The sequence below is a fragment of the Microtus oregoni genome, unplaced genomic scaffold (genome assembly GCF_018167655.1).
Source record: "Microtus oregoni isolate MIOR12 unplaced genomic scaffold, Mior012 000016F_ref0000370, whole genome shotgun sequence".
NCBI classification, from domain to species: Eukaryota; Metazoa; Chordata; class Mammalia; order Rodentia; family Cricetidae; genus Microtus; species Microtus oregoni.
In genome coordinates this window covers 41,335,914-41,351,209 of record NW_024543075.1, presented here as the reverse complement: position 1 = coordinate 41,351,209, position 15,296 = coordinate 41,335,914, and the positions used below count along the sequence as shown (strand labels likewise).

At 38.2% G+C, this 15,296-nt stretch overlaps 2 protein-coding genes across 2 annotated transcripts; one reads left to right on the top strand and one right to left on the bottom strand.

The window, feature by feature from the left end:
- The first annotated feature begins 3,027 nt into the window (after positions 1–3,027).
- On the top strand, positions 3,028–5,773 carry LOC121457393 (olfactory receptor 52D1-like). Its single transcript, XM_041666064.1, has 2 exons — positions 3,028–3,033; positions 4,778–5,773. Exons 1-2 carry the CDS (start codon positions 3,028–3,030, stop codon positions 5,771–5,773), a joined length of 1,002 nt encoding a protein of 333 aa, XP_041521998.1.
- A 6,717-nt stretch (positions 5,774–12,490) lies between these two features.
- LOC121457465 (putative olfactory receptor 52P1) lies at positions 12,491–13,417 on the bottom strand. Its single transcript, XM_041666144.1, has one exon. The coding sequence runs from the start codon at positions 13,415–13,417 to the stop codon at positions 12,491–12,493; it is 927 nt and encodes a 308-aa protein (XP_041522078.1).
- Positions 13,418–15,296: the final 1,879 nt, after the last annotated feature.

Genomic DNA, 15,296 nt, shown 5'->3' with positions numbered 1-15,296 from the left:
AGCTACCCGTTCTTCAGTCTGCTCTGCCAATGAAGTTCACAGAGGACAATCTGTTGGAAGAGCTTTAAGAGAGTACGACTTATTTATCGGAATTGAGTTTCCATTAAAAATACTTATTAAGGAGCAACTGTATACTGGGTATATAGTCAAGTTTACAGGTAAACAGGTTTAAGTGCCAGACTTGAGGAAACTCACACCCTGGCTGGGTGGGGAGACAGTGATGTGATCTATGGAGAGCATGTCATTTGTGGTGACTCGGTATAAGAGGCACCAGAGTCTTTTATACTGTCAGCCATGTGGTGAATTCAGTAAGGAGTTCCATTGATTGCGGGTCAAGATCCAGCACTGAAACACTGAAAGTCATGTTTAACAATGGAAGGAACACGTGATTAAGAGCATGTGAAAAAACTCAAGCAATTAAAAAAGTTAGTAATATGCTAAGTGAGATTGTATGGGCTCTCTCTCAAAAAGCAAACACTCATCAAAATACATTTCTGTCTGTCTCTCTCTGTCTCTCTCTCTCTCTCTCTACACACACACACACACACACACACACACACACACACCCATGATCAAGAGTTGTAGTTTACATTAGATAGCAAAGAGATACTTAATGAAATTAGGCTGTGATTATAGTAAACATGTTTCAGTGAATTGGACAACCCTCAGGCACTCACTAAAATACAATGAAATAAGATAATAAACAATATTAGTCATGAAACAAAGAAAAACAGTGATACAAATCTTAATTGTTCTGTTATCTTGCCCAGAGGCTGTGTGTGTCATTGGTATGCAGAAAGGTGACTGTGTTGTGCCTCTCTCAGGAATCCCTGCTTCTGAGGAGCCTTGGTTGGAGATTTAGTATAACACACTCAGGAAAATGGACAAAGGTGTTGTCAGCTAAAACACTGGTGCAGGAATGAACATCTCAGAAAGAGGCTGACTGTCACCTGCACTTAAGAAATAATCTCCAGTAAGGATCAAGAGTAGCCCTTTTGTTTCTTGGTTTCTAACATAGTCAATACTCCTTTTTAAGATTATTTGGTAGAAGAAAAGCAGGCATTTGGTGAAAGGAGGTGGCGCTTACCTGTTGGAGATAATTTTAAATAACATCGATCAGTTTATCATATCTACCAGCATTATCAAAATAGTACAAAAAGAGACCATCCGATTTAAGTCTAAGATGAAATTAAGTTTTAAGAACTACCAGTGAGTGATTATTTTGATAACATAAATGTTTAGAGACACTGAAACCTTTATTAAACCATTGAGGCTTCTTATTTATCTGGTGATGTGTTTGATGAATAGCTTCTGAGTCTGAATTCACAGTAACAGTGGAAACAAACGCTTCATTAAAATTCAAAAAGCAAACACTCATCAAAATATATTTCTCCTGTACTGTAGAAAGAACAAAACTCTTATGATAGCATTACTTGAATTTGGAGAATGTAATGTTTAATTATTTCTACTATCATTTAAAAAATATGATTTTAAAATTAATTTTTTAGAATTTCATAGATGCGTGTAATATATTTTGATCATATTCAGCCCATCTGTTGACCTTTTTAAACACACAAGCAAATCTTTATGACATGCAGTCATCAAGTATAGATCCTAAAGTTTAAATGGAAAAGACATCTTAATGGTTTTTATTATTTTGAATTAGTGCCTTAGCGAAACCAAGAATAAACAGAACACTAGAAATGAATAAAAATGCAGTGTGTGAAGTCAAAAAAGAATTGTAAATCGTGTTAAAAACACAAAGTCACAAAAATTTGTTTATGAAACTTTTACTTTTTTAAACAGAGTTTTGATACAATTATTCAGTATGGCTAAAGCTAAGAAAAAAATTTAAAGGTCCATATTTTTTAACTACTAAATTGCTTTCTTCACTAACTTGAGGTTATAAAATTATTTTAACATGCACTTATAGAAATAGAAGTATATAGTTAGAAAAATAGTAACATAAGAATATAATGAGAAAATTGTAAATTCAGACTCATATTGATATATTAGTTTTCAAAACATGACCAGTTATAACAATACATTATTAAAAGGGCTGGTATATTACGTTGAATTTGTAACCTCCATAAATTTTAACAGCTTTTATAATGAACATAATATTTTGTAGTGAATGTTCATCTTTAGTTTAACTTTTCTCATTCATCTGACACTTTAATGTGTGTATAAGTATATAAGTATGCTTGTGTGCCCATGTGAGCCATGGCTTGTGTATGGAAGTCAGAGGACAACTTCCAGAACTGTTCTCTCCTTCTACCCTGTGGGTTGCAGAGATCTAGCTCGGATCATGAGCAGTGGCAAACACGTTTACCTTCTGAATCACCTCACTGGTCTCTAAATGTTTATATTAATTCTGTTATTTTTTTTGATGTATGGACACATGTTATGGGATGTGTGTGTGTGTGTAGATCAGAAAACATCTCAGGTCATTAGGCACAGGCCTCTGTAATAATTCCAGTAAACAATTTGGTTCACTACATTGGAGTTGGGTACAGTTTTATTCTAGTTCTGTTTTAAGTGTTTAGATATCTAAAATGAATAAGAACTCACAAACTAGGATATACTTTTAATTAATTTATTTGATATTAATTTACTTATTGATTTATCAGATGCTTATTATATTCCCATTATGTGCCAAACATTTCACAAATGTTTGGAATTATCAAAAATATGGAGAAATTAGGCTTTAGTTTCTATTCTATTGTAATTATCCAGAGAACGAGGTTAATTTTTTTTTCTGAAGAGGCTAGAGTCTTCTGGCCTATGACACTGGATTTTCTATTTAAGCTGCCTTCAGGAGTATGATGGGCCTCTGGATGTAAATGTGGGAAAGCAAAGCAAGGAGAAAGGATTCATTTGGTTGCTACCAGCAATCGGTATCTACCTGCCACTGTCACTTGTCAGGATCACCTGTAACACACAGGAGATTCATGGCAGAAATCAGGATTTCTGGATATTATTAAAACCACGACTTCCTTGAGGAAATTATAGCTGCTATGGCACATGATGAGGGTACACGTTCACAGTCAAGGCTATCTGCACTGCTCTATTGAAGGATGTCACGGGGACTTGATTCTAGTCCCCCTTTTGTGCCCTTGCTTCAATGTTCCTGACAATTATCTCTATTGTCATCTTTCTACTGGATCTGTCTGCAAGCTGGGTTTCATCAGAGTTTGACCGAGTCCAGCTTTTGTTGAGTTTTCCTGACTTTGTGATTTTGATTTTGTCCAATAGTGTAAGGAACAAATGAAGCCATCCTATCATCTTAATTCCTCATAGCTCCTTTCCAGGGTCACAAGAAGCTATAATCTACTTCTTCAGCAAAAGTCTTGAACACAGTGTACTGGATCAGCTGCAGCTCTCACTGTAGCTGGAGCTTTGCAGTTCCCACCCACCCCATCTGCTCTGTTGGAAACTTCCTCCACTTCCTCCCTGCACCTGGCTTCACAGGAAGTATCATTTATTTTCTGTCTGAATTCTGTATGTTTTCCCCCAGATTCTAAATATAGGTAAGAGCATTAAATAGGTTTTTCCCCATCTTATTTTATTTAGTATAGTCTCCCCCAAATCTATCTTTGTTGTGGCAAGAGTTAAGATTTTTTTCCCTTGGGACTGACAATGTTCTGACACAAACACACTGATGGTTTCTTTCACTAGTCACTCATTGACTCATTGTTAACTTTGATCTCCCTCTCTTCAATCAAGACTGAGTATTTCCAGAATTCCTAAGATCAACCAGCTTTGTCTTCTGGGAGTTCAGTCAATCTCCAGGTCAATTTTACCCATAACAGCTATGGGGACTTGTGGTTCTGTGTTGCAGGATGGGGTTGTCAAGGAGCTAATTCTGGAGACCTTCGGGGCCTCTGCTTAGGTGGCTTAAAGAGGCAAGTCACGGCTTCTGTGTGCCCAAGCAGAGATTGGAGAGATGCAGGGTGATGAGTGTGGATGCTACTTAAAATCTACCTCCACACGCATGCACACATGCACCTCGGAATATTTGCTGGAGACGGCTGAGACCAACTTCCCAGGTTCTCACGGCCTCACATTCAGGTAAGAGCGTGTTCCTGAGAGTCGGTTTGATACTCACAATGCTCTGCACAGCAAGTTTACTGAGCTTCACTGCCCAGTCACCCAGGGCCTACTTCCTCCTTCATTTCCATTGCCAAACTCTCTCTCACACACAAAACCTCCCTTATTTGCTAGAAATGGACATTCTTTACTTTTCAGATGTAGAATTTTCTATAAATTTGGAAGTATTCTTTAAACTATATTTTTTCTTGCTGCCTTTTTTTCCGATTTTTCTGGAAGTAATGTTTATTCTTTTTTGCATTTTTGTTCATTTTCTGACATGCTTTTTAGCTATGAATCTTAGTGATGATATATCAATTCCATCATATACTCACCAACATTTAAGAATATTTTGACAATGAATCACCAATAGTTTTTCCTTATTAAAAGAATTTCTCACAGCATAGATTCTCCTGACATTGATGCTGTCATATTAACACTGCATTGTTCCTGCACTCCATCGTATGGTACCGTGTTATGTAACATACACTATTATCATTTCAGATTACTGCACTCCATATATACTTCATGGTATACTCCACAGTATAGTACCATGTTATATAACATACACTATTATCATTTCAGATTGTTTTGTGGATTTTAATATTCCACTTTTTTTCCTTTTCAAACATCTGATTTTTGCTTTTTGAAAAATTAAACCCAGGCAGCTTTTCATTGTTCTCTTCAGGTACTTCACCAGTGTGCCACCATGACGCCTTGTAACAGCACTGGCCACCCTTCTTTCTTCATTCTCCAAGGCATCCCTGGGATGGAAGACAAGCACAGATGGATATCCATCCCCTTCTCCTCCATGTACTTCATCACTGTGATGGGGAACTGTACCATTCTTCTCACCATCTCCACTGAGCGCTCCCTGCATAAGCCCATGTTCCTGCTTCTCTTCCTATTGGCTCTCACAGACTTGGGAATGTCTACAACCACCATTCCTAAGGTTCTCTGCATATTCTGGTTTGGACAGAGTGAGATAAGCTATGAAGGCTGCTTGGTCCAGCTGTTCTTCATCCACTCCATCTCAGCCATGCAGTCATCTGTCCTGATGACCATGGCCTTTGACCGTTATGTGGCTATCTGCAAGCCCTTGCGTTATTCCACCATCCTATCCAATAGTCGCATTGGACTCATAGGCTTAGTGAGCTTGGTCCGAGCAGTTCTCTTTATCCTCCCCATGCCCATCCTCCTACAGCGTATGCCCTTTCGTGCCAGTCGAGTCATTCCCACCACCTACTGTGAACACATGGCTGTGGTGAAGTTGGTATGTGTGGATACCACAGTCAACAGGATATATGGTCTGGTCGTGGCCTTGCTGGTGGTTGGGATAGACATCTCAGCTATCGCTTCATCTTATGTGCTAATCATACGAGCTATCATGCATCTCTCTTCCAAGGAGGCTCACCACAAAGCAGTCAACACCTGCACCACGCATATCTGTGTCATGCTTGTCTCCTACACCCCCTCCCTTTTCTCCTTCCTGACTCACCGCTTTGGAAGAGGCATTCCACCTCATGTCCACACCATTCTTGGCAACCTCTACTTCCTTGTTCCTCCAATGCTCAATCCTATTATTTACGGTGTGAAGACCAAGGAATTCCGGGACAAAGTCACAAAATATTTATTTAGGATGAAGGAGCCTGTCATTTTTTCTCACCGTCACAAAGGCGTTTGATAATCTAGCAATTGTGAGAACTGTGAAGCAACGGCACGTGTACAGGGAAACTGACTAAGTGTAGAAATACATTGAAGTGTCAGCTTAGCAGCCAGGGTATTGATCCTTGGATAGAGAAGCTAAGACAGGGGAGGATTTCTCGGTTTCAGTAACTCAAAGGCAATGCAATTATCCCTTATGGAAAAAGATAATGATATCTGTTAATATCTAACAGTGTTGAGCAAACTGCTCATGATAACGCATGTAAAAGCACTTTGGAGACCACAATACACTGAATCCAAGTGACAGCTCATGGAACATTTTAGTACACGGTATCACTGAGCAAAGTGTAAGTGGTTCATTCTCGATAAGTGGTCAAATAGAATATTAAATATAATATAATATGTAATAATACCTTGCTAAGGCAAGTACAGTCAGGCTAGCTGCAGGGTTTTGTGTGTGTATTTGTGTGATAGAGAGGAGGTTGGGAGATAGAAAAGGTGTTTAAGAGACGTGAAAAGGGTCAAGGAAGTTTGAAGATGAATTTGGAGTCATTGTTTTATTATCCCAGACTTGATCTAGCACTTGGATGATAGCATTAACTGCTTCCTTTTGAGCCTGTGGTCTATATACTAGATACAAGCTCATATTTCTAGAGAAACTTCAGTAGAGAAGGAAAAAGCTGGGAAACTCTTGTTAAAATGAAAAGGTTGATATTGGATTTAATTAATTTCTTTCTAACAAGAACCTCTGAGTCAATGCTTCTCTTTCTCACAACTGAATTCAGCCTGTGAGAAGACCTTCTCTCTTTTTTCAAAGAGCTTTTTTTTTTTTTTAAATAAGTTATTTTTACTTCATGTGAATTGGTGTCTTGCCTGTATGTCTGTGTGTGAAGGTGTCAGAAGCCCTGGAACTTGAATTACAGACAATTGTGAGCTGCCATGTTGTTGCTGGGAATCGAACCCAGGTCCTCTAGAAGGGCAGCCAGTGCTCTTAACTGCTGAGTCATCTTCGCAGCTCTGAGAAGACTCTCCTGTGAAGGGACAACTCTGAGAACGTCTTAAGAGCCAAAGCTGTGAAAGTGAGCTTTACACGGGAAATTGTTATGAATTCATGCTTAACAACCACCAGACATAAAACAATCTATGGACTGAGTACAATCCCATGATTTATTCTGGGATTAGTATCCAATTCATTCCATGGTTTGCCCCATCTATTTTGTTTTGCTTTATGTCTCAGTACATACTTGACTGGTGTGAAACTTGCTATGTAGACCAGGGTAGCCTCAAACTCAGATCCACCTGCCTCTCTCTTCCCAATGCTGGGGTTAATGTGGTACATAGTGAAATTATGGCCCACAGATTAAAAAAAAAAAGTTTCTAATTTTTAGCACAAAAATCCCTTATCTTTGTTAAGAAAATCTGAAACCAACAGCTCTAGTTTATCCAGGCTTCTTTAGAACGTGTTCTTCAGGAAACAAAATATATAAAGCAATTATAGAAAGGGCTTCTACAGGTAGCATAGTTCTCAATTATTACATCTTTCTGAGTCTTAATTTTCATGCAAAGGGTAATAAAAATGGTGTCATTATTATTTTTCCCCATTACATTGTTATTAAAGAAATATGTATATTTGGTAAGGCAGTCAAATGTGCCAGAATATTTAATATAATCTAAAAGCTTCCTTCTACCTATATGTATATATATACATACATATATACTAGTTCTGTGATAAACTGAATATTTTTATCTGATATATGAGCAAGACTATATGTAAATCAAATATTTTTTTGTGATTGAAAGAAATTTTCACTGATTTGATAGACCAAGAACTTTAAAATGTTAATATATGAATTTTCTTTTCTCTCTTAAAGGCAGGGGCCACATTCATCTTTTTTTTTAACAAAATAGAATATAATATGATAAAACAAAAACTATCATATCAAAAAAAATAAAAGTCAACAGAAAAATAAAAGAGCCCCACAGAAGGCACGAGAATCAGAGACCCACTCATTTCCACATTCAGGAGAGCCACAAAAATACTAAATTGAAAGCTACAGTCTGTATGCAGAGGACAGTGAAGACCTGTATAAGCCCTGTGTGTATGGCTTCAGTCTCTGGAATTTATGTAAGCATGGCTCAGTTGTTTTAGAGGGCCTCATTGTCCTGGTGTTCTCTATCTCTGTCTGTCATCCTTATTCTTTTTGCTTCCTCTTCCATGGAGTTCCCTGAGTTCTGAGGGGAAGGATTTGATGGAGACACTTCATTTAGAAGATATACATTGAATATTTTAAACTTAAATGGAGTAAAAAGTTTACAAAGAATGAAGAGCAAAGCACTACTCATTTCCTAGGACCAGAAAATTAAAATCTTCACCAATGTATAGAAGATTTGGGTATTAATTGGGGACTGTTGCTTTCAGTTACAATGCAACAGAGCTGTCTGAAAAGCAGTTTAGTTTCCCAGCAATCCCACGCTGACTTACTCAAGCACCCTTGAATTCACTGCACTCAGGAGGCAGAGGCAGGCAGATTTGTGTGAGTTCAAGGTCAGCCTGGTCTACAAAGTTACAGAGAAACCCTGTCTCGGGAGGAGGGGAGAAAAAAGAAAATAAAAGCATGCTCTTGATATGAGATAGTCACCTTAAATGTCTTCTTTGAAAGAGGATTTACATGAAGTCAATATCATCTTTGAACAGGACTGAATTACTATTTACAGTTTACACAAATGGGAATTGTTGTGTCCAATGGAAGAAACAGGGTTACTCTAGGATGACTTTAGCCTTTACAGGGGAGTCAGCTTCTGGTGAACTGACTGACTATTGCTTCTAAAAGGCTTTTTATTGTTATACAGTTTACACCTTAGCAAGTCAATTTCCGCATACCAAAACCTCTTATCTGAAGTTCCTCAAAGAGACAAATGGCAAAGCAGTTGACTGTCACAGGATATCTAAGTTTTCTGAGTCTTCCCACAGCTAGGTTTTACAAAGAAAATACTCAGAGAAGATCTATATACTTCAATCAGAAGGTAGTGGACACAAAGGATAACTTGCACAAAAGGCAGATCAAAGCCAGGTGCTAATGTAATACTCCAATAAACTCTGTTATCTAGCCAGCTGCAAAGCTCTGTAGGAAGGACTTCCCACTACAGGGAAAATTTGAAGTTTATGTTGTTTTTTTGGTTATGTCTCTTTAAGACTATTCCACACCAACACAGATATATCTGTTTAGTTATTTCAAAGCTATAGAGCAGTGGTTCTCAACCTTCCTAATGATGCAACCTTTTAATACAGTGTTGTCGTAACCCCCAACCATAAACTTATTTTTGTTTCTACATCATAACTGTAATTTTACTACTGTTATGAATCATAATGTAAATATTTTTGGAGAAAGAGGTTTGCCAGCGGGGCCTCCACCCACAGCTTGAGAACCACTGCTCTAGAGAATGGTGTTGTTATGTCTGTGAACATAGTTTAAGCAATCACTGTTTGCCTGGGGGCTTCACCCCAGCTCCTGGTATAAGCTCTCCCCTCCCCCCAGGAGTTGACTCAGTCCAAACTCCACCTCCGAGAAAGCCTCCCCAGGGAAGGTCAGGACTACTTCCACAGGCTATTTAAACTGCCCCCCAAAGAATGAACACATTGCCTCTGGGTTTTGCATGGTCTTTCCATCTCCATGTTTTTCCAGGGCCACCTGGGAGTAAGGTAATCTATTAAACATGGGCATCTTTAACTCGGTCTGATTCGGTCTGACTGGAATTACTTTCATCAGCAGAGAGGCTCATCTAAGAGAAAATACCTAACAGTCACTTATTGATAGATATTTATTTCCAGGATTTTGTTGATTAGAAGACCCACATAAGGATTCTGTTATATAGATCTTCCATTCACTGTTTGCACAAATAAGAATTATTGAAGAATAAATATGTATAAATAACGCTATGGGAGAAAAGAGTATACACATTTTTCCTCTTTTCTTTGTTTTTTTTTGTTTGTTTGTTTGTTTTTGGTTTTTCGAGACAGGGTTTCTTTGTGGTTTTGGAGCCTGTCCTGGAACTAGCTCTTGTAGACCAGGCTGGTCTCGAACTCACAGAGATCCGCCTGCCTCTGCCTCCCAAGTGCTGGGATTAAAGGCGTGCGCCACCACCGCCTGGCTCTGCCTCCCATCTTGTTTTATTTTAGGTAAATATTTTCAGGCATTCCTTATTATTTTACTAAAGTGCTTAATATAAAAATAAACAAACTGCTATATAACATGAACAATGAAAAATTAATTAATTTATTTATTTTGCTTTTTTGTACTGAAAGAAAAGTAGCTATGGAAACCTCAGATTCTAATTTCCTTTGCCATGCTCTTGCCCAGCCATTGGCTTTTTAGTTACTACTTCATTTATCCCCACCCTGCCAAGTTGAGATCATTTTTTTTGTGTGTGTGATAAATGATAGAATTCTCTATAATGATCTGGGTTTTGTCAGATTTGCTATTTTATACAGTCAGAACTATGAAGTTATAAAGTCAGGAGTTCATCATAACATATAGTGATTGAAATTGAGGAAGCCCACAGGATACAGTAAATTGCTTCAGCACAAAATGAATTTCAGAAGAGTAGAATTGGATGGAGGTGTGTCAAGGTTTCCAAACTGTAGGATAAGTATAATAAAAGAAGGAAGGTTCTTATTTCTCCAAATACTTTGCAACAATTTATATTTCAACCAAGGCAGAGTTTAAAATATATTTTGTTATTGAGCATGAGGTGGTCACATAATTGTTGCCATGATTCTTGAGAGGGAAAGCTCTCCTATTAAGTATTCCACTTAGTCTTGCTTCACTATGTTTTTGGTTCTTGTGCTCTACAAATAGGAGTAACTGAATGGGAAGATACACCAGGTGGGTCAGGATCTGAACATAGCTGAACTGTTCATTACATGTATGGATGTGGGTACACCAAGAAGCCAAGCATTTTAAAGTTAATATGCAAGGCCTATTACTATAGAGCATGTGTTATAACTGAAAAGCTATATATAAAATGCCTGGGGTAACTAAGAGAACTACTCTAACATATGGTACTTCTACTGGAATCTGTCGGGAAAAAAGAAAAAAAAAGAAACAAATGTGTCCTTTCATTAATGAAGAAACATTTCAACCTTAACTGTTTCCCTGAATGTTACTTAGAGTTTCTTATTACTGAGTATATTTACTTACATGCTCAAAATTTTGCTCCTATAATTGTATCCTACAATCCTTCATAAATGAGATTATACTTGGAGGATAATGAATCATGAATTTTCTTAGATTGTACCCTGACATGCAGATCATTATGATGGCTGAAAGTTAGCATCAGGTAAAAATCCTCTCCGCAGTCTTGAAACTTCAACAGAAAATAAAATGACTTGAAGAAGCACCATAGACCTGTGATAATGCTACAGTTTCCTCCCATGAAAATACCCCCAAACACTCCATAAAAAATGTTTATGTTATGAGTGAATTGGGTTCTGCTTTAATAGATTGATGAGTGGTTTCTCTAGCACCTTATGTGGAAAATGCATATATATTTTTGTTTTAGGCATCTTTCTACTCTAAGCAGGACCAAGTAAAATCCAGGGGAAGGGTGTTCAAACTGAAAAAGCTTCTCTGCTCTAGCCTAAAAGAGTTGAAATTGCTGTAGAATTTATATGTCTTCCTCTAAGTGCATCTTCCTACTCTAAGCAGGACCAAGTAAAATCCAGGGGAAGGGTGTTCAAACTGCAAAAGCTTCTCTGCTCTAGATTAAAAGAGTTGAAATTGCTGTAGAATTTATATGTCTTCCTCTAAGCAAAGAAGACATTTAAGTAGGCTAAGGCGATGGTTGGAGGGGAAGACCACAAACATCTCACTCATAATTATCCACTTAAGATTTCAAACACCGTGCCATGTGCTGAAATTGGGGCTCAGAACTGTAAGACCTTTTCTCCCAACTTAAAGTTCAATGAGCATATCTGTTTAACTTTATACTAAGATGAGGATTAAAAGTTGTCCTTTTTTTTATACTTTCATCTTGTGCACCTTATTGTAGACATGACATTTTATAATTACCTTTTTACACTGATTCATGATCAGAAATTTTATTTATACAGTGTTTTAAAATACAGCAACAGAGCAATGCTTCATCACAATAATGTGAGTTGATCTTTATGCATGAGTTAAGCCACTCTGTATGAATTCATGTGACGCTAAGGACATTTCAACATTTCAAGAACAAGTAGTTTCTACCTCACATGCATTTTTTTTTTTAGGGTAGAGTTTTCTCTCACAGGAGTATTTTGAATTATGGATCTAGACCTGTATTTTACAATAAAACAATTCAAAATTACATCTTTCTATAGTCTACAAATCTGGACTGTACATGTCATACACACACATTTTCACAATAATATGATTAGTCTTGGGAAAATTCCATATCACTACCAAATTAAAAATGACTGAATAACTACTCTCCAGCTCCTGAGCAGTTTCCATAAAATGGAATCCAATGAGACACACACCAGAATCCTTTTAGCAAGAAAACAGTCACTAGAAATAAATAGTATTTGAGAATGGACACATAGGAAAAAAAAAAAAGGGAAACCAGTGCTTTGTGGTCTATTTTGTACAACTTATCTAGTGATATTACTGGGACTTGGATGGTTGTCAAAGATCTGGTCATATATCTTCAGCATTCATTTAGTTGATGGATTGTTACTGGGATTCACATCCTGTAAAGCTCATCGGCACAAGCATTTGGCCACCTTGTCTCGTATCTCTTTAATTTTTATACCATTGATAATTGGGTTGAACATTGAAGGTACAAGAAGGTAGAGATTGGCGAGAATAATGTGAGCGTGAGGTGGAATGTTGTGGCCAATGCGGTGGGTGACAGAGGAAAACAGTGCAGGCACATAAGTGATGAGGATGACAAAGAGGTGGGCTGAGCAAGTGTTGAGGGCTTTGAAAGTAGCATCTCGAGAGTTGAGGCGCACCACAGCCTGCAGGATGAGGGCATATGAGAAGCCAATTAGAAGCAGATCAAGTCCCACTACAAGCAAGACCACAAAGAGCCCATAAATTCGATTTGGTCTGGTGTTACTACAGGCCATTTTTACCACAGCCATGTGGTCACAGTACGTGTGAGGAATGATCATGCGACAGAAAGTCAGCCTTTGAAGTAGAAGAGGCATGGGCAGGATAAGGATCACACTCTTGGTGAGAGCCACCAATCCTAGGCGTCCAACTAGAGAATGGCTCAGTATTGTGTTGTAGCGTAGTGGCTCACACACAGCCACAAAGCGGTCAAAGGACATTGCCACAAGTAGGGCGGATCGCATCACTGAAGCTCCATGGATAAAAAACATCTGTGTGAAACAACCATGCACAGCTATGTCTCGATCACCAAACCAAAAAAGGCATAGAACCTTGGGCACAAAAGCTAGAGTAGAGGCTAGGTCAGTTACCATCAGCAGGGCTAGGAGCAGGTACATTGGTGTGTGAAGTGTGGGCTCTGTGACAACCAGGAAGAGGATAACACCATTGCCAATGAGAACAGCCAAGAGCATGGAGGCGAATGGAACAGAGAGCCACAAATGTTGTGACTCTAAGCCAGGCACACCCATCAGAGTGAAAGTCATGGAGCTGGAGTGGTTGAAGATTAACATGGCAGACACCGGTAGTAGTTGTTAAAGGAAGTTGAAATACCTGCCAATGAGACATGGTGTTGGTTGCTTTTACTGTTTTGGTTCTGATGGTTTTTTGACTTGGGACCCAGAGGAAAAATATCACAATGCCTTCTTTACAGTCCTAAAATCCACAGCCTCTTTCAGTCCCTTTACCAAGACCTCTTAGTGTTCGCATAATCAATTTTTATGGAGTTGGGGTTTGATATAAAGGACATATGAAAGGTCTTTATTTTCTCCTTGGGCATTTCAGCAGTCTTATGCTTTAAACAACCTCAAGACAGCGAGATGACTTAGCAGGTAAAGTGCTCACTATGCAAACTTGATGACCTCCTTTAGATTCTTGGAACTCATATAATGGTGGAAAGGGAGAAATGACTCCACAGAGTTGTTCTCTGACCTCTATACACACACACACACACACACACACACACACACACACACTCACACATACACACTCACACACACATACATATTCACACACACTCTCATACACACACTCACACACACTCATACACATTCACACACACACACTCATGCACACTTTCACACATACACACACTCAATAATGATAAATAAAACAAAAGGTTCTGAAGTTTTGAATAATAATAAGAGAAACATTTTTATCTTTTAATGAAGGCTGAGACAACCTGATAGAATCTCATATTTTCATTTGTATGATTTGTGGATACGGAATGAAAGGGGGAGGCGTGGGTACCCTTCTTCACTCCTTGTTCCAGGAAGGCAGAACTGCTATGGAACTGTTTTTGCAGATCATTTAATTTTACATGTCATCCTTCTTTCAGAGATGTCTCTGGCAGTCACATCCTTTCTCTCTCTGGGCCTCTCTCTGCTTGGCAGACAAACTATGGAAGACAAGGGTCTATACAGGGTCACTATGAAGTAACTGCCTCCCCTCATCTCTTTAACTGTGCACATGTACACTTTCTGGATAATTCCTTGAAGTATCACTCGCTCTTCCATTATTTCTGTCCTTCATATATAAAATGTAGACTCGTTTATATTTAATTATGAATATATACTTCAAATCAGCCTACTGGGTCCCCTACAAATACTCACTCATTCCTCAGTTTCATCATAAATCAGCAGGTATTTTCTTTCCAGGGTTCTAGGTAGTAATCAAATCAGGACAACATTCCACTACCACCAACTTTGGGGACAATGGAACATGCACGATGTGAAAGACAAGGGGGATGATTTGGGAAGACAAAGTGACCGGAAATGGGAGGATAAGAGAGGGTGGTTGGATGTGACTAAGAATAAAACATGATGCATGAAAATGTAAAGATGAAACCCATTACTTTGCACAATAACTGAAAAATAAAGAAAATGTCTATGTAAGACATTATATTTAAGTACGTTTCTTATACTTTGTTGGCCTTTCCTTATAAGAAAGTAGCAATCTCTATATTACCTATAGTTTCTATCTTCAGCTTTGTCCATTTCATTTATTTTCAAAAGCATAGACATTTAATATAAGTCTATAATCTATGCCTGTGTGTCTATAGGTTGAAAAATTTAGTATTATGGTGGGAAGTGATATTCAGAAACTTTCTGAGCTGATACAGCCAATCATATCATATTTTGTGTAGTAAAAGCACTTGCAGGCTATCCAAGCTTATTGTGCTGAAAGATGATCAAAATGATTAAGAATGCAATGAGCTTGTGGGAGATCGGCAGAAACTGAGCAAATGAGGTGAAGTGAGCCCAGCTGCAGCACTAGACATCCTGAGTAGTGACCATTCACGCTGAGTGCAGCTGAACATAACTTCTAAGAAGCATAATCGTGATGACTGATGATTCTTACAAGGAGTACCACCTCTTTGCTTGCATAAAGAAT